Raw genomic sequence first — 25,175 nt, 5'->3', positions numbered from 1 at the left:
TCAAATTGGTCAGGAAGAAGTACTATGAATCTGTGTTCTCTCTTTCGACGAGGGCGAAAGCGACGGACATAATGTTGTTGTTTCCGTCCTGTGCTATGGCCATGAGAAGGGTGCCAGCGTACTTCCCGTACAGGTGTGTTCCGTCTACTGAGACCAGCGGCTTGCAATGCCTAAACGCTTGAACACATGAAGGGAACGACCAGAAAACCTGGTGAAACATGACACTATCACGGTCAAGGGTGTTTCCGACATAGTACAGAACCGTTTGGAGGTCAACAATTGTCCCTGCAAACCAATTGTTTTACTTAGTCAAAGTTGTTAAGGAGTAAATGGACAACTAAGAGCAAAGACCGTACGAAAGTAAATTGCAAGGATTTACCTGGGACAAAAGCTTGCAGCGCATTGAAGTATCTGCGCAGCTGGTCATACGACTCGTCCAAATCACCATAGATCCTTGCGATTGCCTTCTGCTTCGCGTGCCAAACCTTCTTGTAAGACACCTTGTACCCGTACGCTGACTCTACCGATCCTTGCAACACCTTTACACAAATAGTCGCATCAGCATGCACCATGGGGAATATGTGCTGGCAGATCACATTGCTATCTAGTTGAGCATGGTCTTGAGACATCGAACTTGCCAGGCAACTATGAGGCCCTTCGTATTTTTGAATTTCCCAAAATCGGGAAGTCGTTGTCTTCGCAACCCGTACCATCCAACGACATCGATCACCGAACTGCTTGCATCGACATACATACCTCCTTTGGTCTGACTCTACGACCTTATACTCTGCACTCCTATTGATGTTGTAGTTTTTGACTGCCAGCATCGCTATTTTCCGGTTCAGAAACTTTAACCCAATCTCGAGCTCCATCTCGCCTGACAGAGCGTAGCTGCTAGGTCTGTCCTCTGCGTTACTCGAATGCATTGCTCCAAGATTTAGGGACAGGTAGTGTGCAGGTGTGCTGGAGGATACACTTCCACCTACCGGTTCGACAGGTGTTGGAGGAACATTGTCGCCATGCAGAGGTTGCGTTTCCAGAACGGCTTCTGCCTCATCACCACTGAATTCTTCAATGTCATCCTCGTTAGAAGTTTCAGCAATGCCAACATCGGGATGCCTATCGAACCCAAGTAACGTTGAAGGGGAGGGGCGCGCTTCCCGAAAATTTGCATTCTATTCCCGCACAACAAACGCATTGAAGCTTGGACTACGGGCCCTACTTGTATCCGGCCTCGGTACAAAATCAGCCGCTCCCAGATTTCTCACACCATCCACATTATTGGAACTGGACGAGCTTCCGCCAATATCCTGAATATTCAGACAAAGCTCCAACGAATATATTGTACCTATGCTGTGATGATAAGAGAACATCATCGACACTTGCTGATCAGATTTTATCTGCATTTTTTGATACGCAAACGAGTTGGCCACTACAACCGGCATCCTGTAAGTCAGCTTCGTGATTTCTTTTTCCCAACCATTCCGGTATGAACCAGAATCAGATTCTTCAGATCTTGCAACGATGTCTGTGGTGGAATCATTATCCATAATGGATCATCGCAAACGAATGTAATACCTTCTGTTGTATGAGAAATTTCTCTATTGGGATATAAAATTAAATACACGTTCTCCAAAACTATATACAAAACAACCCAATCTGAATACCCAAAAAATTTTTAAGAGAGAAAGAAGCTTGTGAACTTGAGAGAATATTGAAGAGTGGGAGGAGAGTGGATACAGAATGGCTTCTTCCGTGGTTGATCCAACAGCGTTTATATAGGCACACCACGATCGCATTTTGTGGCCAGTACACCAGAAGTGTTCCAACTCGCGTGCGCTGCAGTTGAATTGGTGCCAACTCGTGGCCGCCGTCCCAGATATTCCCCATTTCGCGGGTGACAGCCACATAATGGCTCCTGCACCATTTCGTACTCGCCGCAATTGACTTGGAACCTGCTGCTTCTTGTTCCATTCCGCGGGCGCTACACCTGATATGAAGAGGAATCCTATTTCGCGGGCAGCGGCCAAAACTTGGGCCTGCGTATTTCAGTAACATTTTCCTGCCGTGCGTATATAGAAAAATAAAGTTTTTAGCATATTTAATTATATAAAAAAGCCTTAAAAATTTCATGTCTTTGCTTTCTTCTCAACTTTACCCTTAAGTTGGAAGTTTGAACGAAGTATGAAGATAAGCATTCAGAACTTTGAAGTTTGAATTGTCACAGTAACTAGGTCTGGTCCCTTTCTAACGATCTACATCATACAGAATATGATTCATCTTTGAAGTGAGTTTTAGTTACATATTTCTAACAGTCAACACAGAAACATAAAAATTCCAATAAGTCAATGAGTACTGTTAGGGAGCCAATGGCCTAAGCGTATAATGTGTATAATGAGTTAAATTTTTGGTTCATAAATAAAATGAATATCACCCATACTATCCAGAATAACCATCCAGATACCAAGGATAATAAACATCTCATGTCATAAAACCACTCATCCCAAAAGCTTAAGCTGATTTTGGAGTTCACCAAGGATCGGATTCTTGACTTTTCAGATCTAGAACTCTAATACCATATCATGAAACCACTCATCCCAAAAACGTAATCTAACAGGACAATATAACACTAATGGTTATATCTCTAATACTTCCTAAATCTCCATTATACACATTGTATGCTTAGGCCATTAGCTCCAATATATATACATCTCAATGAAGTTATGAAACCACCAACACATCTATAATCATAAACCTGATAAACTAGATTCAATCCAACAAAAATAAATAAATTTTAAGTTGGCAACGCAACATAAATTGATTGAATTGATTTAGAAATAAAACACACACTTCTTGTAGTGTAATTTAATCTGAGAAAGAGAACAAAATATATTCTAATTTTTCGTTTTGTTTCTTTGTGAAGCACGGTGGTTTCTGTGCATGGTTGAACTCTATTCGATTTTTTGTATTTTACTATTTTGTGGTTACGCGTCACAATCTCATTAGTTATTACATACAAAAGAGACGTACGCAACAGGTTGGTGAGTTGCAATTCGCCACTGCTAGTGGATTTGCATGTGTTATGTGTACCAAAAGTCCAAAATTGAGAATAAAATTTTCTTTTCTTTTTTCTCAATTAATCTTCTAAAGTGTAATTCTATCAGATAAAAAAAAATTATATAAGAATTTTTTATATATAATTTAAGATCATATTTTATAAGATCCATTTTTTTCTAGAAAATATGACTTTTTTGTATTTAGGCACTCTATACACATATTTAATGCGTGTAGAGCACTCTATATATATTTTTTAAAAATTTAGATTTTTTAAAGTGAGAAAGTTATTAAAATAATAAAATAAAAAACTAATCGTCATTAATTTTATAGTTTTAATGAAATATGAATATTATTATTTAATTTAAAAATAATTAATTTTTTATTTTATCATTTCACCAATATTTTTATTTTAGAAGATTTTAGTTTATATTTAATTGATAGATTTATTCATGTGATGAAAATAACTAGCTATAGACAGCTAAGAGTTATTAACAGAGTAAAGGACTAAGTACTGATATTCATCGACAAAACATTATTGATAAAAAATCATTAGATTAACAATTTAAATACCTAATATTAAGAGTAGAGGTGTTTGTGGTATGGTTTAGATTGGTTTTGAGTTAAAATTTATTCAATTTAAACATTAATTTTATTTACAATGCTGTTTGGATTGAATAATATTCTTAAAAAAATTCGATCCAATCCAATTCAATTTCAAACGGTTTGGATTGGATTGGATTTACAATTTTATAAATTAAAAAGGTAAATATATATAACAAGACTCAATATCAAATTTTAAATAACTAACAATAACATAACAAATTTTAATAATATCTTAAAAAATCAATGATAACATAATAATAAAAATAAAATGACAAGTTAATTAAAATAAATAAATTAATCGCATTTTGAACATAAAATATTTATTAAATAATAATAATTTATGAATAATATAAAAATCTATAACAAATTGAACATATTATAAATAAAATTGTAAATAATAAAATAATAATATTATAGCACAGTTTCGATTGAATTTAATCAATTTTGAGAAATAAATCTAAAATCCGATTCAATTCATGCAGTTTTTAAAAAATAAAATCTAATCAAATTTAAATTAGTACGATTTTAATTGATTTTTTATTTGAATTAGATTGGATGAACAATTTAATTTAGATCCGTTTAAATTTAAATACCTGATTAAGAGATTTCAAATTAAAATCTATATGATCATAATGCGAAGTTCAGTTTAATAACTCAATATTATGAATTTTCTATTGAGAAAATCTCAGCGCCACAATTTTCATTTATTAATATATACACTAATATTTAAATATTTTCCAAGCATATATACTTACACAAATGAAGATCAACTTAAATTCGACGTTAAAACTTAACAGGAAAAATAAACCCACAAATGTGTCTCCAACCGTTTATATAAGGTAGAGGATTAAAACCCTAAAGTGGTCCCTGAGATTGGACGAGTTATTTATAATCGTCTTTGACTTTTAAAAATTTCTAACAGTATTTCTTACATTCAGTTTCGGGATCTATAGTTGCTCTTCGACTCTTTTTGGCGCACAGTCAGTAAACAGAGTAATGATTTGACACCTCCCATGCCATTAATATCACAGTTACCACCATGCATTAACCCAATAATGAAAAAATCTCTGTTTCATTGCTTGAAAACTAGGGGTGAGCACGGGTCGGTTTGGTTCGGGTTCAAGGTAAAATTAGAACCGAACCGATCAAAAAGTAATTGGTTTGGTTTGGTTCGGATTTGCATTTTTTTGTGCTTGTACCCGAACCAAACCAAACCGATTAAAAACGGATTGGTTCGGTCCGGGTAGCGGGTACCCGATGACTTTGAAATTCATAAAAAAAAAAAATTAAATTGGCAAATTTTTATCTTAAAAATTCAAGAAATACAATAAACATGTAACATCAACAGAAATAATGCAAACATATTAAATACCAAATACATTAAAAATTAAACTCATCAAAATTCAAACATATTAATAGTAAATAATCTTGTCTAATAAAAATATAAAAGTGCAATAAAAATATTAGAAGTTAAATACAAAAGTCTAGTGAATAATCTTTGAAAGAAGCTAAAACTAAAACACATTAAAATCTAAACATTAGTGAGATAGGATTAGGGTTATGAGTTAGAAAACACATAAAAAGTCATATATATATATATATATATTATTTAATTAATTATGATCGGGTATACGGGTTGGTTCGGGTTCTGTGCCCCCAAAACCGATACCCGAACCAATCATCAGCAAATGTCATTGGTTTGGTTCGGGTTGGACCCGATTACCCGTCGGTTCCAGAACCAATTTGATTGGTTTGGTTCGGATTCGGGTGGGTAATCGGGTACCCGCTACCCGTGCTCACCCCTATTGAAAACAGAGCATATACACACCAAACCCTTTGCTCTAACAAAAATCCTTAAATACAATCCTTTAGGTAATGTAGCTATAAAACTCTAGGACAACCCAACACACTAACAGGCAATGATACACCTTCATCATATATTGATTTAGGAAATAAATTTAAAAATTATTTTAACCAACACATACTTTCAACGACGCAGAATACAGAGAAACCACTTGCCTCCAAAGGAACATCAAACTCTTCAAACGAAGTGTGGCGGTGGAGAAGACGGGGAAGACGAAGCTAACTTGGTGCCATTGATGAGAGAATGGGAAGACGAAGACTGAGCGTGGAGGAGAGGAGACGAAGTGTGAGAGTGTTCAAACAAATATGGTGAAGGCAAACCGTTTTCAAGGGCTCCAAGGGTATGAACGACGTCGTTTATTTTTTCATTAGGCGCCAAATCGATACTGCGTCGTTTCACTTGGCTCCAGCATGGCATGAGAGGTATCAGATCATTATTCCGTTTGCTGACTGTGCGCTGAAAAGGGTCGAAGGGCAACTATAGGTAGGGGTGGCAACACTACCCGAACCCGCGGGTACCCACCCCGCTCCTACCCGCTCGGGGCGGGTAATTACCCGCCCCCGCACCGGGGCGGATTTTAACGGGGCGGGTTCTTGTGCGGGGCGGGGCGGGGTCGGGTTTAGGTTGAACCCGCCCCTACCCGCCCCGGTATATATAATATATATGTAAATATATATATTTTTAATATATAATATACGTAATATATATAAAATAATTAGTAAAATGATTAATAATATTATATCATATATAAATTTTTACTTTAATTTATATTATGTATGTAAATGGTGGTTATATAATTTTTAAAATTTTATTTTATTTGTTGGATTTAATAATTATAGGGGCGGGTAGGGGCGGGGCGGGTACCCGCAGGGGCGGAGCGGGTTAGGGTTTAACATTTTACAACCCGCGGGTAGGACGGGGCGGGTTTGATGCGGGTTTTCTGTAGGGCGGGGCGGGATCGGGTAGAGCAAAAACCCGCCCCTACCCGCCCCGTTGCCACCCCTAACTATAGGTCCCGGAACTGAATGTGAGCGATACTGTTAGTGAATTTTAAAAGTCAAGAATGATTATGGGTAACTCGCCCAATCTCAGAGACCACTTTAAGATTTTAGTGTAAGGCAGAAATATACCATATCTGTTATGGGAGATTTTTTGGTGCTATAAATTTTTTTATCTAAATTACTTAAAAATAGAAATAAAAAAATGTGAGACCCACCTTTCTATTTTTAAATTTTATGACAAAAAGTTTTAAGCATCACGGAAAGAACCTTCTATCATGTATGAATTGCACTCATCAATCTATCTTTTGCATCTATCATTAATTAATAGCTAAAATAGGACAGGTTGACAGTAAGTCAATTACACCTTGTAAATCGGTTTTGTACTCGTGTTACTCGTGCGTACGGGTGACCATTTTTGATATGTTACTCGTGCGTAGGGGTGGCCAGTTTTTATTCGAAGCTTCAAATGTTAGTGATATAAAAAATTTAAATATTATTTAAAACATATTAATTTATATTTTTAGAATATTTTAATTTAATTTGATATATTTTTATTTTGTTTATTTAATTACTAAATTAGACCTTATATTTATAGACTTTAGAGTTTTATATATTTTAACCTAATAAAAAATTATAAATACCTCATAAATTAGGGTAGTCGTGATATAGAATGATTTATAAGTTTTAAAATTTTTTTTTGATTTTATGATGAAATTATGGTGTGAACAATTGAGATTGAGGAATTCTTCTCTTATTGCGTTGGGAAATTGGGTAGAAGGTCGAGGAGTCTTTTCGAATCAATTCCCAAAAACTATAGCGTTGACAAATTAGGTTGAAGAGTCACTCTCTTGTTGCGTCAAGAAATTGGGTAGAAAGTAGAGCGATTCTCTTTGTACTCAATTTCAACCTATTTTTTTTGTTTTTATTTCAATTACAATTTATCTTTTTCTATTCAATTTCCATTCTTGTCTTATTTATCCTTTTATTTATTTATCATTTGGTTTCAGAACTCAGGTATTAGATTAATTCTTATTAATCTATATCTGTTCTTCTTTTATCATAAAAAATGAATCAAGTGTCTGTTGCGTCTTTGTTTAAGTTCTTGTGTTCTTATTTTTCATTTTCATTTCATTATTTGTTTAAAAAAAAAGCATAAAGTGTAAAAAAAATACAAAAAAGAAGAAAAAATATTATCTTCCTGTAATTATTGTCCTTTTCATATACTATTTTTTTCCACCTACAAGATTCGACGACGAATCTTTTTTGAAGAGGAGGAGAATGATATGTGCTTCAAATGTTCGTAATATGAAGAGTTCAAATATTATTTTGAAGATATTAGTTTACATTGTTAGAATGTTTTAATTTAATTTGATATATTTTGATTTTGTTTATTTAATTATTACTAGATTGGGCCTTATGTTTATGGGCTTTAGGATTTTCTTTGTTTTAACCTAATAAGAGGTTATAAATACCTCATAAACTAGGGTAGTCATAGTATAGAATGATTTAGAGGTTTTAAAATCCCTTTTTGGTTTTGTTATGAAACCATGGTGTAGACAATTGAGATTGAGGAGTCTCTCTCTTGTTGCATCGAGGAATTAGTTAGAAAGTTGAGGAGTCCATTCGAATCAATTCTAAAACTACGGCGTTGACAAGTTAGATTGAGGAGTCTCTTTCTCGTTGCATCAAAAAATTGGGTAGAAGTAGAGTGATTCTCTTTGTACTCAATTTTCAATCTATTCTTTTTGTTTTTATTTCAATTACAATTTATCTTTTCTATTCAATTTCTATTATTGTCTTGTTTAGCCTTTTAGTTATTTATCATTTGATAACAGAGCTCGGGTATTAGATTAATTCTTATTAATCTATATTTGTTCTTCTTTTATCATAAAAAAAGAGCTTAGTATCTGTCGCGTCTTTTTTTAAGTTCTTGTGTTTTTGTTTTCGTTTGCATTTGATTATTGTTTTGTCATTATTGTTGATTTTATTGCTTAAAAAAAAACATACAGTGCGAAAAAAACAAAACGAAAAAAAAAAAGAAAAATATATACAAAAAGAGAAAAAAATTGCTTGTAATTATTGTCCTTTTCATATACTAGTTTTTTACTTACAAAATTCGAGGGCTAATCTTTTTTGAAGAGGAGGAGAATGATACGTACTTCAAATGTTTGTGATATGAAGAGTTCAAGTGTTATTTAAAAAATATTAATTTACATTTTTAGAATGTTTTAAGTTAATTAGATATATTTTAATTTTATTTATTTCATTACTAGATTGGGCCTTATGTTTATGGGTTTTAGGATTTTCTTTATTTTAATCTAATAAGAGGCTATAAATACCTCATTAGCTTTTATAGTCGTAGTATAGAATGACTTAGAAGTTTGAAAACCACTTTTTGGTTTCGTGATGAAACCATGGTGTGGACAATTGAGGTTGAAGAGTCCCTCTCTTGTTGCATCGGGGAATTGAGTAGAAGGTTGAGGAGTCTCTTCGATTTGATTCTCAAACTATGGCGTTGACAAGTTAGGTTGAGGAGTCCCTTTATTGTTGCGTCAAAAAATTGGGTAAAAGTAGAGTGATTATCTTTGTACTCGATTTTCATCATTCCTTTTTGTTTCTATTTCAATTTCAATGTATCTTTTATTCAGTTTGAATATTTATCTTCTTGTTTATCTTTTATTTCTTTATCAATTTCTCTCGGCGAAGTGAATATTTATAGAAATTTACTCGTCAAAAAACAAATTTGGGGGTGATTTTCCTCCTGCAGAGACAGAAGACAGAAACTCGTATAAAGAAATGGGGCAGAAATGGAAATAAAAATTTTCGTCCCGTGAAAACTCGTATAATCAAGGTTCTGAAAATCGGACCGGACCGGCCGGTTTGACCGGTTTAACCGTGAACCAGCGATGCAAGCAATCCGGTCCTCCTCTAGAAACCGCTGAAAAACCAGTGAACCGGCCAAAAACCGACCGGTTGGGCCGGACCGGTGACCGGCCGATTCCTCTAAACGACGCCGTTTTTTTAATTGTTTTAAAAAAAATTAAAAAAATGAAAACCTACCTGACCCGTCCGTGAAGCACCCCCACCTCCATTCATTTATCTCAGTCTCACAGTGAACCAACCCTAGCCCTCTGAAGTTCATCTCCATCGTCGCCCAGTAGCCCTCCATCGTCGCCGCGGTCTCAGGTTGTCAGCACCACCGTCGTCGCCTGGTCCTCAGCACCAGTAGCCTTCAATCGTCGCCTGGTTCCCAGCTCAGTAGCCCTCCATCGTCTTCATCTTCTCAACACCAGTAGCCCTCTCATCGTCTTCATCGTTGCCTGGCCCTCAACACCAGTAGCCCTCCATCGAACCCAGGTGAGTGACGCATCGTCTTCATCTTCTCTGAACTTCCTCTGCTCATCTTCTTCGTTCTTCGCCTCCTCGGTCTTCTTCGATCTTCAATTTCTGTTTGTTGTTTAGTATAAGAAAAAAATAATCTTAAAATTAAATTAATTCCTCAGTTGATACAGAAACATGAAGACATTCTTAGTTTGCACTTTTTGTTCAATTTATTGCTGTTTTCAGGGATTTCAGGTTGAATTTCTGAGGTTGGTGGAAATGGAAGCTCTGACATTTTTGTCAAGCTGAATATGCAACCTTCTGCACCAAATTGTGGGAGACATTAATGGGCAAGTGGGGCTGCACCAAATTGTGGCTTTCAGTTAAGGGGGCTATGCCATTGGATGAAGGGTTGGCAATTAGATTCAATACATCTAATGTGATCAAGTGGAAGGAAGTAAAACTGCAAAACAGAACCAGGGGTTGCAAAATACAAAAATAAATTGAAGGTAGCTGGTATACATTTAGTTTGATCAATGCTGATTTACTGATTTACTGATTACTAATTTACTGATTTGAGGTTAGTGGAAAGTTGAATCTGTGTTACTCTTTCAGGGATTTGAGGTTGAATTTGTGATTTGTGGTTTCTTGGATCTTTTGTAATGCTGCTGATTTGAGTTTAGAATTTGTGATTACTGATTAGTGACTTGTTAAGCTGCTGTTGTTAACTTGTTATGCACTTATACTGCTGTTTTGTTATGGAATTATGGCACTGCGTATTTTGAATTTTGAATTTTTGATTTGTGATTTGTGATTATATTAGTGATTTTGTTATGCTGCTGTTTTGAATTAATTTAGGAGTGATTATTTGTTATGCTACTGTTTTGAATTAATTTAGGAGTGATTAATGATTATTTCTAGTTGTATTGTTGTTGTTTGCACCATTACTCTTTTCACTATTTAACTTTGTATTTTGATAAGATCATATGGATTTGGTTGACATTTCATATAATGTTTTAAATTTGGAAGATATTTAAGATTTATATTAGACTATAATTATGTTTTATGATGTTTATATATAATTTATTTATTATTTTATTCTGAAACAGTTCTTCCAGTTGAACCACCGGTTGAACTGGTTGGACCAATGAACCAGTAAACCAGTAGCTAGAGCGGTTTGATGACCGGTCCGGTTTTTTGAACCTTGCGTATAATACTCGTATAAAGAAAATAACTAAACTGTCCTATATATAAGTTTCACAATTCACAAAAATCCTAACAGTCACACTCTCCTTCTTCTCAGTAACCCACCACAAATCTTGTCAGAGGAGATTCACTCCCCCTTTTCTCGTCCGCCACCCTCTTCCTCCTCACCGCTGTGCTTTCCCTTCGCACTGCTTCTCCCTCTCAAAGCCGCCGATATTGCAGCAGTTATCGCGTCGCGCGCCTAAGGAGAAGAGAACCATCGCTGCTTCGTCACTGTCCAGAGGAGAGGGTACTGTCTTCACGCTGCGCGCCTGAGGACAAGGAGAACCGTCGCATTTTTCGTCGCCGTCCAGAGGAGAGTTGTCTTTATCATCGCCGTTCATAAGAGAGCCACCTTCGTCGCCGTCCGGAGAAGAGCCATTCTTTGTCGCCATCAGAGGTGAGTCGCTGCCACTCACCTTGTTCCTCTCATTGTGTAGCTCACTGCTTTCTGCTTAAAGCTTTGCTACCTCCGCCTCTGGTCCACTCTCTGCTCTGCCGTCGCTCACTGATTTTAATATATGTTTTGATTTTTAATTGATGAAATTACTATGGTTTGAATTCTATTAATGTGAAATTAGATTTAGGTTAGAGTTTGAATTCTGTTAATTGATAAATTTAGATTTAAAGAAAAATTTTGTTGTTGTGATATTGGATTTAAGTAGGTTTGGAGTTTGAATTCTTACAAAAAAAATTGGGACATTGGATTATAATCCTGGGTTTAGGATTTGGACTATTTTAAATGTTAATTATATTTTATTTTTTAATTTATCTATTTTTTAAATATTTTTGAATTTTTTAAAAATCTGCGAATATTTGCGGAGATCCCAATACCCAGCGGATACGAGATACCCGTTATCCGTCGCAGGGACAAAACAGAAATGAAAACGGAGACGGATTATGGGTAACAGGACGGAAGGGCAGAGGCATATCCCTGACCCATGAGACCCTTTGCCATCCCTAGTCGTGCTCTTGCGTTTATTTGTTTAGATGTAGGTAAAACTTTAGTGTAACAATTAGTTATTAGATTTTGTGATATTTTTTAAAATTATGGAGAGCAAAAAACACTATAAAATCTAATAACTAAATATTACACCAAATTTTTTTTAATATTCAAAAAAATTAGTCGTTACTCAGGTTCTATAAGAGATAATAAACAAAAATATATAAAATATATTTTTATTTTTTTAAAAAATAAACATAATAATTTTTGTTATAAAAATTTTATAAAGTGAATTAAATTTAAAATTTATTTATTTTTAATCTTGAATATAATAAAATCAATGAATAATAATTTTATTTATTTTTAAAGTATAACAATTTTTTTATAATAGTAATAATATATAGTTTATGATTAAATTAAAATATTTACATTAAAATTCTATCTTTTCTAAAAAAATTTAAATAACATTTTAGGTTGAATTTATAGATATTTTTTATGATTCATTAATAAAATTTTCAAATTCTCTTACTCTTATGTTAAAATCTATTTGAGTAAGTACAATTTAATATGAGATAAATTTATCTTTGAATTATTTTTTTATTATCATAACAAAAGAAATTATTATGGAAAACTATTTTTGTTAAAATCTACCTAGAACTGTTTTATATTCTAGTATCATATTCATTTTTAGAACTAAAGTACTATGACAACCAATATCGTTACCTGTTAAAACTTGCCAATATATTTTGTCTATACTTGAGTTGAAGTAATTGTATTTCTACCTAAAAACGGTTTGATATTTTTTGGTAGTTTATTAAAAACTACCAAACTGTTAAAGATAAGATGAATGCACAATATTTTATTACAATAATTACAGACTTATCGATTCAAAGTAATTTATGATGTTTTTTCTATTTCAAGATAAATAATATAAATTTTACTTAGAGAAAATAGAATATAATTTATACTTATCATTTATGCTTAAGAACCATTGTATATAATTACTTAAGATTCTAGTAAGAAATGACCGAAGCCAAAAAATAAAGAAAAAGACATACAACAATTTTTATCGATATTATTTTATCACTCAATATTTTTAAAATTATGGAGAGTGATTCACCTCCATAATTTAAAAAAACACTATAAAATTTAATAACTAAATATTACACTAAAAATTTTTTAATATTCAAAAAAATTAGTCGTTGCTCATGTTCTATAGGAGATAATAAACAAAAATATATAAAATATATTTTTATTTTTTTAAAAGATAAAGATAATAATTTTTGTTATAAAAATTGTTATATTCATATTTTTTTAAAAAAATTAATAAAACTATATATATATATATATGAATGATGCATCGCATCAGCATGTGAGATCTCATTTATATTCCCCTTGTCTTTGTGGTCTCTACTATCCAGAGAGCAGAGCAGAGCAGAGATAGATGGCGGAGTCCCAAAATAACAACCAACTGAATGAACATCTCTTAAACCGGAGCAGCCACCCTGCAGAGGCGGCACACACCGTGGAGTCTCGTCGGCTTGAAGAGGTGCTGTCAAACGCAGAGCTACCCTTGTGGAAGAGGCTGCCATCTGCCACGTGGATGGAGCTGAAGCTACTGTTCCCACTGGCGGGACCCGCCATACTGGTGTACTTCATCAACAACCTGATGTCCAACGCCACTCGTGCCTTTGCTGGCCACCTTGGCAATCTCGAGCTCGCAGCAGCAAACCTTGGCAACAGTGGAGTTCAACTCTTCGCTTATGGCCTTATGGTATACCCTACCACATACATACATCTTTAATTCTATGCTATATTTATGCTTCCCACTACTTAATTATCATTCTATGTACAAACAAAATTTAACTTTTCACAAATAAACTAGGTGAAAACTCAGCCGTAAAGTTAATATCTAAGAGCCGTGAGATGAAAATTTAATTAAATTAATCAAATCATCTAACAGCTCTCAGATACCTGAGTTTTTACCTTTATACATTCACTTCATGCCAGAACGAAATCTACACAATAAAGTTTGTCGAATTTTAGATCTTACATCAAGTGTTATATACCTGAAAAGATTAAAGTGTTCAGTATAAACACTTGATGATTTTATATCTAAATTACATTTGTTTTCTTAAGAAAGAATGTTTCATCATATCGTCTAAATTATTGAGGGGAGGCCGTATGCACAATCGAGGGTTCTGATGGGAAAATGATCCTTCTTATACTTCTTGGATATGCAGTGCATTATATACTTAATCTATCATTTTTTTATGGAAAAGTATAGGGTATCAACGTACTATCTGCCAACTTATTACCAACAATGATTAATTATTATATTTTAAACACATATATAAAGAGACACATCCAGAAAATACATATATAAAGACATTTTCATTAGACACAACTATAAAAAAGATATTTTTATTAGACACATCCACAAAGGCACTTTCATTAAACACAATTATAAACAAGAGTTGGTAAAAGTTGGCAGAAATGCTGTTGGTAACGTAGCGGGATTGTTTTTTTATATATATTTAGAAGAATACTAAAGAGTTGGCAAAATTTATTGTTTTTAAAGAATAATTAACTATTAATATTTAAAAATATAGATTAAAAATATATTGTTGAATTAATAGAAAAAAAAATAGATCGATAACTAAAAATATTAACAAAAAATAATAAATTTTACTGGTTTTTAATTTATATATATATAAAGAGAGAGAGACTTTTTTAATTATATTATTTTTTCACTTCCTATTAATTATTTTTAATAAAAAATAATATATGCTAAAAATTATCTTCAAATTAATTATTATATATTTATATATTATATATTAATATACATATTTTTTTAACTAAATAACTAATTTATTAGAATAATTAAATTTATTATAATAAAATAATAAAATTTGTATAAACAAATAATATAAGTAAACTTATTTACAGTAGCATAATAATTGATATTAAATATATATTTTTATCGTAATAATTGATTGATAATTAATTTTTAATTTATAAATAATAATAATAGTTTATAAGTATTAACATATGATTTATTTATAAAAGTGGTACATATGTGATTAATTCCTGATTCCTCATTCATACATAGATGTCGTCCCCACGAAATTGGCTCTTTCCAAAAGTAGCTCTAACCAACTGATTATTTAAGGCAGCTTTAAATACATTGTACTACACTACTACTACTACTACTCATCAATTATTAAGGAACTTAACCTGCGTGTGTTTATAGAGACAAAAATAATATATTTAAAAACATTGAATTAGTATATTTTGTATTAATTTTAATAAAAAATATACAATTTATTTTTGAGTATTGCTAGAGAGTTAATGGTCTAAGTGTAGCTTAAGCTAACTCTAGAGTTTACCTAGGATCGAATTCTTAACCTTTCGGATCTAGATTTAGAACTTTGATGCCATATTATAAAACCACTCATTCTAAAAACTTAACCTGATAGAAAAAGTAACACTAATGATTATATCTCTAATATTGAATTGGACATCCTTAAACTTTCATTATACACATGGTACAAAATTTTTATTAATTCTTTATATTTTTTTTTATTTTTTATTTTTTATTTTATTATTCTAATTAATTTTTTATAACTATCTTTTTTATTATTATATTTTTCGTTTTAAATTTTTTAAATAAAAAATAAAAATAAATTAAATTTTTATAATTTATTTTAATTTATTATCAAATAAAATATAAAAATATAAAATTTTATATTTTTATCTTTTATACCTTATTTGTAGTGTTTTGTTTTGTTCCGTTCCCAAAATAAATGCAGCCGTATAGTATGAGGAATCGTATTTTTTACTATACAACACTAGTAAGTCTAGTATATATATGTAGTCCAAGATGCTGCCATTTAATATATATGGCTAGACTATTATGAACAGAAATTTAATTTGTTCTGTCCAATTAAATACCAAGCTAGCCTCTGCCATTATTTATTCCCTACTGTACTAATTATTTCCCCTATGAGATATTAATTTGTTACATTTTTTCTTAGACAGAATGAATTAATAATGTGCATTTCAAGTCACTCTTAAAATATAATTTACTCTGGTCTTTCCAATACATGATCATCATCAGCAGTTTTGTATAATTAAAAGTAACACATAGCCAATATATCATCAGGAAAACAAGGAAACCAATTAACTGACTGTAATATGCTCTACCTCTTTCCGTGAAAAAAAAAATAAAAATCTATATACAATTATCTTTGTATAAAATTAATAATTAAAAATTATTAAATAATTTAATTTATTTAATTAAATTATTATTTAAAAAATTTTAATTATTAACTTTATAAAAAATTATAAGTAAATTTTTACTAAAATAAATTACTGACAAAATAAAAAAAATATAATAATACAGTTACCTAGATTTTTTTTTTTTTGAAAAAGGTTAGAATGCCATGAAATAGTATTTCTCTTTTTTCTTTACCCCACTAACAGAACTGCACGGTGGTTATTGATGCAGTTGGGTATGGGAAGTGCAGTAGAAACCTTATGTGGACAAGCCTACGGTGCCAACAAATACGAAATGTTAGGTATATACATGCAAAGAGCCACCATAGTATTAACCCTAACCGGAATCCCCTTAACACTGGTCTACGTCTTCTGCAAACAAATCTTGCTCTTCATAGGAGAGCCGCCATCACTGGCATCCGCCGCAGCAGTATTCGTCTACGGCTTAATCCCTCAGATCTACGCCTACGCCATCAACTTCCCCATTCAGAAGTTCCTACAAGCTCAAAGCATAGTGTCACCAAGCACATACATATCAGCGGTAACGCTGCTTCTTCACATGTTGCTGAGTTGGGTGGTGATCTACAAGCTAGGGTTTGGGCTAATTGGGGCTTCTTTGGTTCTGAGCCTGTCGTGGTGGATCATAGTGGTGGCGCAGTTTGTGTACATTGTGAGTGCACCCGAGTGTAGGCACACTTGGACTGGGTTCAGCGTTGAGGCGTTTAATGGGTTGTGGGAGTTTTTGAAGCTGTCAGCGGCGTCGGCGGTGATGCTGTGCTTGGAGACATGGTACTTTCAGGTTTTGGTGATCATCACTGGCCTTCTTGAGAACCCTCAGCTTGCTCTTGATGCAATTTCAGTCTGGTGAGTCCTGCTCCTTAGTTTACTCTCTAGCTATGATCTATGTTTACTTTTTTAAAAGGATCTTAAAATTCACGTGCTTTATGTTCGTATGAAATTAAAAGATAAAAATTATTAAATAATAATTTAATTATTTTATCAAAATCTCAGAATTATAGATTTATAGTTATTAATTTTTTATAAAAATAACTACACATAAACTTTTACCTAAACGACTGCATGCAGCATGGCAATAACAGGGCTGACGCTGCAGGGTGGAATTGGATTTAATGCGGCTGCAAGGTGAATAGTGCATATATAGTATACGTACACATACATAAATGCGTTTAGGAAGATTTTCAGGTATACCGGAAACACTGATGTTGTAATTGTTTTACCTGTTAATCTGAATTATAAAAAGGAAAAGTATAGGGTACCAACATATTATCTGCCAACTCTTATTTATAATTGTGTTTCATAGAAATGTGTTCGTGATATGTCTAATAATTAATATATTTTAAATACATATATAAAGAGACACATCCAGAAAATATATCTATAAAGACACTTCTATTAAACACAGCTATAAAAAAGAGATTTTTATTAGACACATCCACGAACACACTTCCATAAAACACAATTATAAATAAGAGTTGGCAGAAATTGGCAGATATGCTGTTGGTAATGTAGCGAAACCGTTATAAAAAATATATATAATATATATTAATTGAAATCAATCATTAAAACAAGTGGAAGACCAGTGTTTTCAGTACAAATTTTTCCAATGCTTTAAGAGAAGAAATAATAAATTGAAATGGTGCAGTGTTCGAGTAAGCAACGAGTTGGGGGCAGGGAATGGTCGAGCAGCAGCATTCTCAGTAGTAGTAGTGAACATATTATCGTTTGTGATAGCGGTGGTTGAAGCAGTGGTGGTGCTAGCACTTCGTAATGTAGTAAGCTACGCATTCACGGAGGGGGAAACAGTGGCCAACGCAGTCTCGGACCTCTGTCCCTTCTTGGCAATCACTCTCGTCCTCAATGGCGTTCAACCCGTTCTCTCCGGTATAACTAACTAACTAACTAATTACTTTTCATATAACAAATAAGAGAGAAATCATGTTTATTGCGTGCGTGTTTGATTCACGTGATAGGAGTGGCGGTTGGGTGTGGGTGGCAGGCAGTTGTGGCATATATAAATGTGGGGTGCTATTACGGTGTGGGGATCCCATTGGGTTGTCTCCTGGGCTTCAAGTTCGACTTTGGTGTTAAGGTATCACATTTCTAAGCCTCTAGGGAGAAAACACATACTAAAAATTATATCAATTTAATAAATTACACTAAATATAAGGGGACATGCTAAAAATTTTCTTTTAAATAAATAATATTTTAATGCAATTTTTTAGGACTGTACATGGATCGGATAATATCCGCATATTCGCGATAATTATCCGCATTCGATCCGAATTTTGCGGATATTATCCGATCCGCAGAGCCATCGGATCGGATCGGATCCGATCCGCACTGTGGTCGGATCGGATTGCGGATTCGACAGTGATATCCGTGGATCCGATCCGCAAATCCGCATATCCGCACATCACATATAAATAGCATAATTTAAGAAAGTAAACCCTAATGTGATATGAATTTTAGTGTGTTATTTTATGAATTTTATGGTATTTTGTTTTTAATTTTTTATGTTGTACTTCAACTTAGAATAATTAAACTTAAATCTTGTGTTATTATTTTGTTTTTGTTATTTGAGAGAACTATTATTTATAATATTTTAGGAGTAAATAGGCTTAAACAGATAAAAAATGAATTTTCTGGATATTTTTTGTAAAAACAGCCAAACATAATCTTAAAATAGTTTTTTTTTATTATACGGATATACCCGATATCCGATCCGATTCGACCTAAAAAAATGCGGATATCGTAACCGATCCGATCCGATAGGTGCAGTGCGGATCGGATAAAATTTTAGACTATATCCGATCCGATTCATGTGCAGCCCTACAATTTTTGGTAAGTCTACTTAGAAAATTAAAATTTGCATTTCTTTTAAATTTCGTGATTTTACTCTCAGCGAAATTTTTAAACAATTTTTTTTTGTATGAATGGCAAAGGATTAAGAGAATGTTAAAATGATTTAGATATTAATATTTTTTTATATGTGTCTTGTGAATAATCTTTCAAATATAACAACAAAAATATAAAATTGATCTAGAGATTAATTTTTTATATGTAGTTTTTAAATAATTCTTCAAATATACCAACAAAAGAGTGGATTTAAATATATGAATCATTTCTTACTTATAAAATAAAATTTTATACTTTATCAAACTAAGATCACTTTTGAAAAGACAAAATATTATTTTTTTTCAAAGGTTGTTTTATAAAAACTTGATTTTTTGAGAACCAAAATTATTGTTTAGTCTAAAGAAAAACAATTATAGCTATAATAATGGTATAAGACTTACGAATTAAGAAAATAAAGTTGTATCAAAATTGTCATTGGTGGTATATAGGGAATATGGTCCGGCATGATTGGGGGGACATTGATGCAGACGCTCATTTTATTGTGGATCACATTTCGTACTGATTGGAATCAAGAGGTATGTAATTAATTTAATATCATATTATTATAAGAAAAAGTTTAAGGATAAACATTTTTATTAAAATCTGTTCATCATTTAATTAGCAAAAGAAAAATGAGTAATCTCATACTATTAAATATAATTTTACACTATTAAAATATTATTAATAACTAATTGATGATTACAAATTATAAAATTTATTAACCTCTTAACACTACTCTTATTATAATGATATATTAATACTCTTGTTGGTTTAAAGTTTTATAGATTCAGATGACTTAGTTTACATTATTAGTTAATAGTAAATAAACATCCACATTTGACATGATTTCATTTCATAAAATTTTAAATCGAGAAGATTCATTTTTAATGTATATTCATCTATGGTTTATGTAATATTATTGTAACCAATAAAATAATCCATCCACTTATATTGACTAAAATCGGCTACCATATAGACTATTATTGCGTGATATTTACAGCACGTGGTACACTAATATTAAATGTGTCATCTTTTGATTTAGACTCTAGAGCTATATGTAGACTTTAATTTAGGAAATATATATAATTATTATCTAATTATGACATTATTAAAAATATCATATATATGGATGTGTGGTGTGAAATATGATGAATGCAGGTAAACATAGCCAAAAAACGATTGAACAAATGGGAACAGAAAAAGGAAACTAAGATTCAGAGCAGATAAATGTGTGTGTGACATTGGCATACATATTGAACTTCTAGGTTCTTAGTTCAAATACTAGTGGGATACTGTAATGAATATAATTGGACCATACCAAAAATATTAGATCATTGGATCATTAGATTTTGTTATTTTGTATTACTTGAGTCACACTTTTTTAATATTTTTAGACGAGTACTATAAATTATATGTACCTACTCATTTATAAATGTTTGTAATTAATCACAAAAAAATACGTGTAATTAATAAGATCCATTAACAAATGTCATAAAAAAAAAAGAAGATGAAGTTAAAATGAAGCGCTTTTCAAATAATGTGGAGAGTATCTATACTCAAATTTGTGATTTTTAATATATTTTTTAAAAAATATATAAATCTAAGAGTTAGATCTGTATTTAAATATATAAATTGGATTTTAGCTTTTGTATTCCAAACAAAATTGAGCCTCTAATTTATTTATCACCTTCACCACACCACAAATCGAATCCTAAGTTTTGCATTGCAAATAAAAATAAGCCTCTAATTTACAAATTCTAATTAAAAAAATTATTTTTATATTTATAAAAAATACGCTATAGCTCTATAACTATGCATAACACATATTAAGTTTTCATTACTAAAAAAATTAGAAAAAATGAAGTATTGGCACAATGAATATTTTAATTTTTACCAAGATTTTTGTTTCGGTGGTTTGATAAATTAAGAAACTGATATTTTTAAAACTTTTAATATAATCAATGTGCCTCCAGCAATATACTTCCGCTCTATTTTTGTGTAATGCCTTTGAAAAAAGTAAGTTTTAAAAATTTTCAACAATAATATTTCTAATTCCTAAAGGGCATTTTAAAGAAGAGAACAAATTAAATGCTTTATTAACCTGTGCTAACTTGGATGATTCATAAAATTAATATTTTGATCTTGCCAAAATGTTTAATTGGGCAGTATTTGATGGAAGTGGAGGATATAATTCAGCATGACACTTAAAAAGTATTAGCAGAGGCAAACCATTATCTTGTAAGTCAAACAAATCTCAATTTGAATCATTCCCCACCTTCAAGGAAACGATCATTAGCCACACTGTTTTAGGATAGAAAGGAAGAGAAATTGGAATCATCATTACCCCAAAGGCAAGTTGTGCTTGAACTTTGAGAATTAAGCAATTGTCATTCATTTTCCATAGATGGGAGAGGCAGGCATATATGTCTGGTAGGTGTCCCGCAATTGCAGTGGTCATAAAAACCAGAGTGTCCTCAGAAGCCAATTCACATTACAGCTAACAACATTTATGTGATTTGACAGCAACATCACTTTTCTGCTTCTCACTTTCAAGCAGTTGGATATCTTTCTACCCTCTGAAAGATAGTGAAACAAAGAATCCATGCTGTTAATTCTCAGTTATCACATGATAAGCATCACCATAGTTCATCTTGGATAAGCTTTAATTTACATACATTAATAGGTCAGCCATAAAACTCCAAACCACTCCTCACTTGTGCCAAATTTTCGGTTTAGTACAATAACCAGAAGAGGTGAAGCTACAAGCAGAAAGCAGCACTATATTTGTCATCAAAGTCCATGAAGGCCAGATAGAACTAATTAAGTATGACCTTCTTTGATAACCAAAAAGTGGGATAGTTTCTCACTTTCACTTTAAATGTGAACAACTCAAGAAAAAAGGTGAGATAATATGTTAATGTATATGTTATATATTATTACTACAATCTATATATTGCTGCCTAACAAATACATTTATTCAAAGGCATCACCACCAAAACAGGCCCTTTCGGTATATATGTGCCTCGCAATGGAGGGCCCATAATATCATATCATATATTTAATAGGAGCCACTTAGATAAATACACTTAAAAAATCTTTTTTTAAAGATGTTTTTAAGTAATTAAAATTTAATACATATAATTGATTAAATATGTTATTTGACTAAAAAGTCGATAAATTATACCTTAAATCGATTTAAATTAATATTTTTTTATAAAAAATAATTATAATATTTTTATTATAGAAAATGACTAATATATATATATATTTTAAGATTCCATAAATTATAATCTTTTTTTTGTCTCATTATAAGATTAGAATTTAAAATTTTTAAAATTAAAAAAAATATATAATAAAAATATTTTAGTCATTTTTTATAATAAAATTATTGTAGTCATTTTTTATAAAAAAGAATATTAATTATAGGGATTCGAACCCCGACACTTACTTAAGCGGACGAATGAGCTAACACTCGACCAACCCAAGTTGGTTGCTAAAGGTTTATAATTAGTATTACGGAAATTACACGGTTTGATAACATTTAAATCTAGAATATTAATAAATAGTGACAAGTATAAACGTTGGTAAGAATCTGCAAAAGTGGATGCCGGTGAGGAGCATATGATCATGACATCACTAGAATTGTAGCTGCGAATCGCAGAGTTGATGAAGGAGGAGGCAAGTTAGTTGTTCCAGTAGGAAAGAAGCTATACATAAGGAAATTCCTGATGTGCCCTTTACAGAAGGCACATTTACGTGAGAAAGTCTAGCGCCACTACTTTTATTGAAATGTAGTCAGTATTTAATCATCAAAAGAAAAATAAGTAATTCTACATCATTAGATGTCATCTCATACTATTAAAAATAGGAAAAGTATAGATAATCAACAACATTTTTGAACAATGTGTGAACAATATGAATTGGATACGATTAAAAGAGTAAATTGATTTTAAATTTAATTAGTAGCATTAAATTAAGGTGTAGCGTATTTTTATTTGATTGGTGGTTGTTCATGTTGTTCAAAATTATCATTGTTTACCTAGCATTCTCCTTAAAAATATTGATGATGATTAATTGATAGTTACACATCACAAATTATACTGCCCCCTAGCACTCTTCTATTTACGTAGTAAGCCTTCTTTGTGTAGGCCAACTTTGTGGAGAACCCTTTAAGACTTGAGAGGCCTCATTTTCAGCCTCCACGCCAACGCCTCAAATCTCACCACCTCCGGAAGCTTAAGCTTCCGGTATGGCCATCCTTAGAGTCGTCGTGGCTATCCTCTGATCCGGGCGTCACTGAAGCGTATTCAATGGAGCGGTCATGGATGAGGCATAGCAACCTTCTAAATGTAATCGGTTGCTTCTTGTTTGGATTTGACGAAGTTCCATCTCAAGAAGCGCGTGACTATATCATCGCTCTCCCATGAAAGAAAGTCGTCCACATCAGATACCTTAAATGGATGCACGCAAATTCCTAGCTAGTGGGTTGTTGTAGTTTTTCATTTATTCCAGAACAGAGTTATTGAAGAAATTCCAGTTTTGATTCGGTCAACAAAGGCGTGCGCGGATACCCATCAATGCAAGCATGTGTTTGTGTCGTCATGTCCCTTCTTGAGAAAATGAAATGCTGAGAACTATCCTGGGGGATATATATGCGCCTCCAGTCATAGTTTAGGCTGCGTTTGGTTAGTGTATACCAAAGGACATAGATACTGAGATATAAATAAAAAAGATACAGACACAAAATACATGTATACATATTTTATGTTAGAACATAAACACGCAAGACACATAAATTATTAAAAAGATTATAATATCCTCATCATCTACTTTCACCATTACCATTATTACTTACTAGATTCTTGTCAACCCAAAAAAATAAATAACAAAAAATTTTAATAATTTTAACAATAAATTTAACCACCAATGGCTGCAAGAACTCTATTTAATAATTAATTCAACAATTATTTTTTAAGAAGAAAAATTAAAACAAATCAGAAAAAGAGAGGGCAAAGAGAAAGAGTAGGAGAGATGCGACAATGGAGAGGCGGCACGGGAGAAGCGAAAGTGGCAGACTCAAAGAGGAAGAAGAAGAAAAACAACGAATCTGGAGATAACGTGAAAAACATATCTAAAGGCAACCATGGCAAAAGGCGACGGCGGTGATGGAATAAAAGCGAAGAACAAAGAAAAAAGTGAAGAAGGAGGGAAGGAAGAGAGGCAATAGTTGTTTGGTTGGAGAAATGGAGGAGAAAGTAAAGATGATGGTTTAGGTACAAGGGAGAAAAGAAAGAAGAATTGATGCAGAGAGAGGGATAATGTAAACCCCGGTTAAATTAGTAGATAATTATTCAATAAATTAGTTTTTAATAAGGAGGATTAGAAATGTGAATATTATATCAAATTAAGATAGAGCTCATCGAAACAAGAATTTTGACACTAATTTTGAGAAAATCGGTCCAAGATTGGACCGAATGGGCCGAACTGATTGAACCGGATCCAAACCGGACCATCGGTCCAACCGGACCGACCTATTAAATGAACCCACGCATTGCATCTCCCTACGGTTTAGAATTTCACAAATAAAATCTCGTTGAAGTATAGTCTCTAAACCAACAATAATCCTTTCATGCAAAAATTTGTTTGTCACAAGTACAAACCCCTAAAATCTATAAACCGAAGTATTTAAACCTCGGGTCGTCTCTCAAAGGACTTGCAGGGTAGTGTTCTTGTTATTGGTTATGGACTTGTTTGTTTTGGGGTTTTGGATGAGGAATGTGAATAGTAAATGGTAGGAAAACTTTATTCACAAAATGGTCTTGGCAAGGTTTGGTTGTCAAGGGTCTTCATCATTATCACTAGCCACAAGTATGGTAGTTGCAAGGATTAATCCCACTTAGTCATCCTTAAATCGATTAACAAAGGAAAGTCAAGTGAGTTATATCAA

At 32.3% G+C, this 25,175-nt stretch overlaps 1 protein-coding gene across 6 annotated transcripts; it reads left to right on the top strand.

The window, feature by feature from the left end:
• Positions 1-13,406: 13,406 nt before the first annotated feature.
• LOC112741208 (protein DETOXIFICATION 40) lies at positions 13,407-23,988 on the top strand. 6 transcript variants are annotated; one of them, XM_025790093.2, is made up of 7 exons: positions 13,407-13,808; positions 16,545-17,176; positions 17,399-17,455; positions 17,976-18,214; positions 18,304-18,422; positions 19,678-19,764; positions 20,387-20,661. In XM_025790093.2, exons 1-7 carry the CDS (start codon positions 13,479-13,481, stop codon positions 20,453-20,455), a joined length of 1,533 nt encoding a protein of 510 aa, XP_025645878.1. In that variant the 5' UTR covers positions 13,407-13,478; the 3' UTR covers positions 20,456-20,661. The 6 variants fall into 6 exon arrangements, with proteins under 6 accessions (XP_025645878.1, XP_029147810.1, XP_072069764.1 ...); XM_072213663.1 differs by lacking the exon at positions 20,387-20,661 and adding an exon at positions 23,377-23,988 and having other exon boundaries at positions 13,410-13,808; XM_025790094.3 differs by lacking the exon at positions 20,387-20,661 and adding an exon at positions 21,395-22,210 and having other exon boundaries at positions 13,410-13,808.
• The last annotated feature ends 1,187 nt before the right edge of the window (positions 23,989-25,175 follow it).

This window comes from Arachis hypogaea, chromosome 14, assembly GCF_003086295.3.
Source record: "Arachis hypogaea cultivar Tifrunner chromosome 14, arahy.Tifrunner.gnm2.J5K5, whole genome shotgun sequence".
NCBI classification, from domain to species: Eukaryota; Viridiplantae; Streptophyta; class Magnoliopsida; order Fabales; family Fabaceae; genus Arachis; species Arachis hypogaea.
The sequence above is the reverse complement of the archived record's forward strand: the minus strand, read 5'-3'. Positions and strand labels throughout refer to the sequence as shown.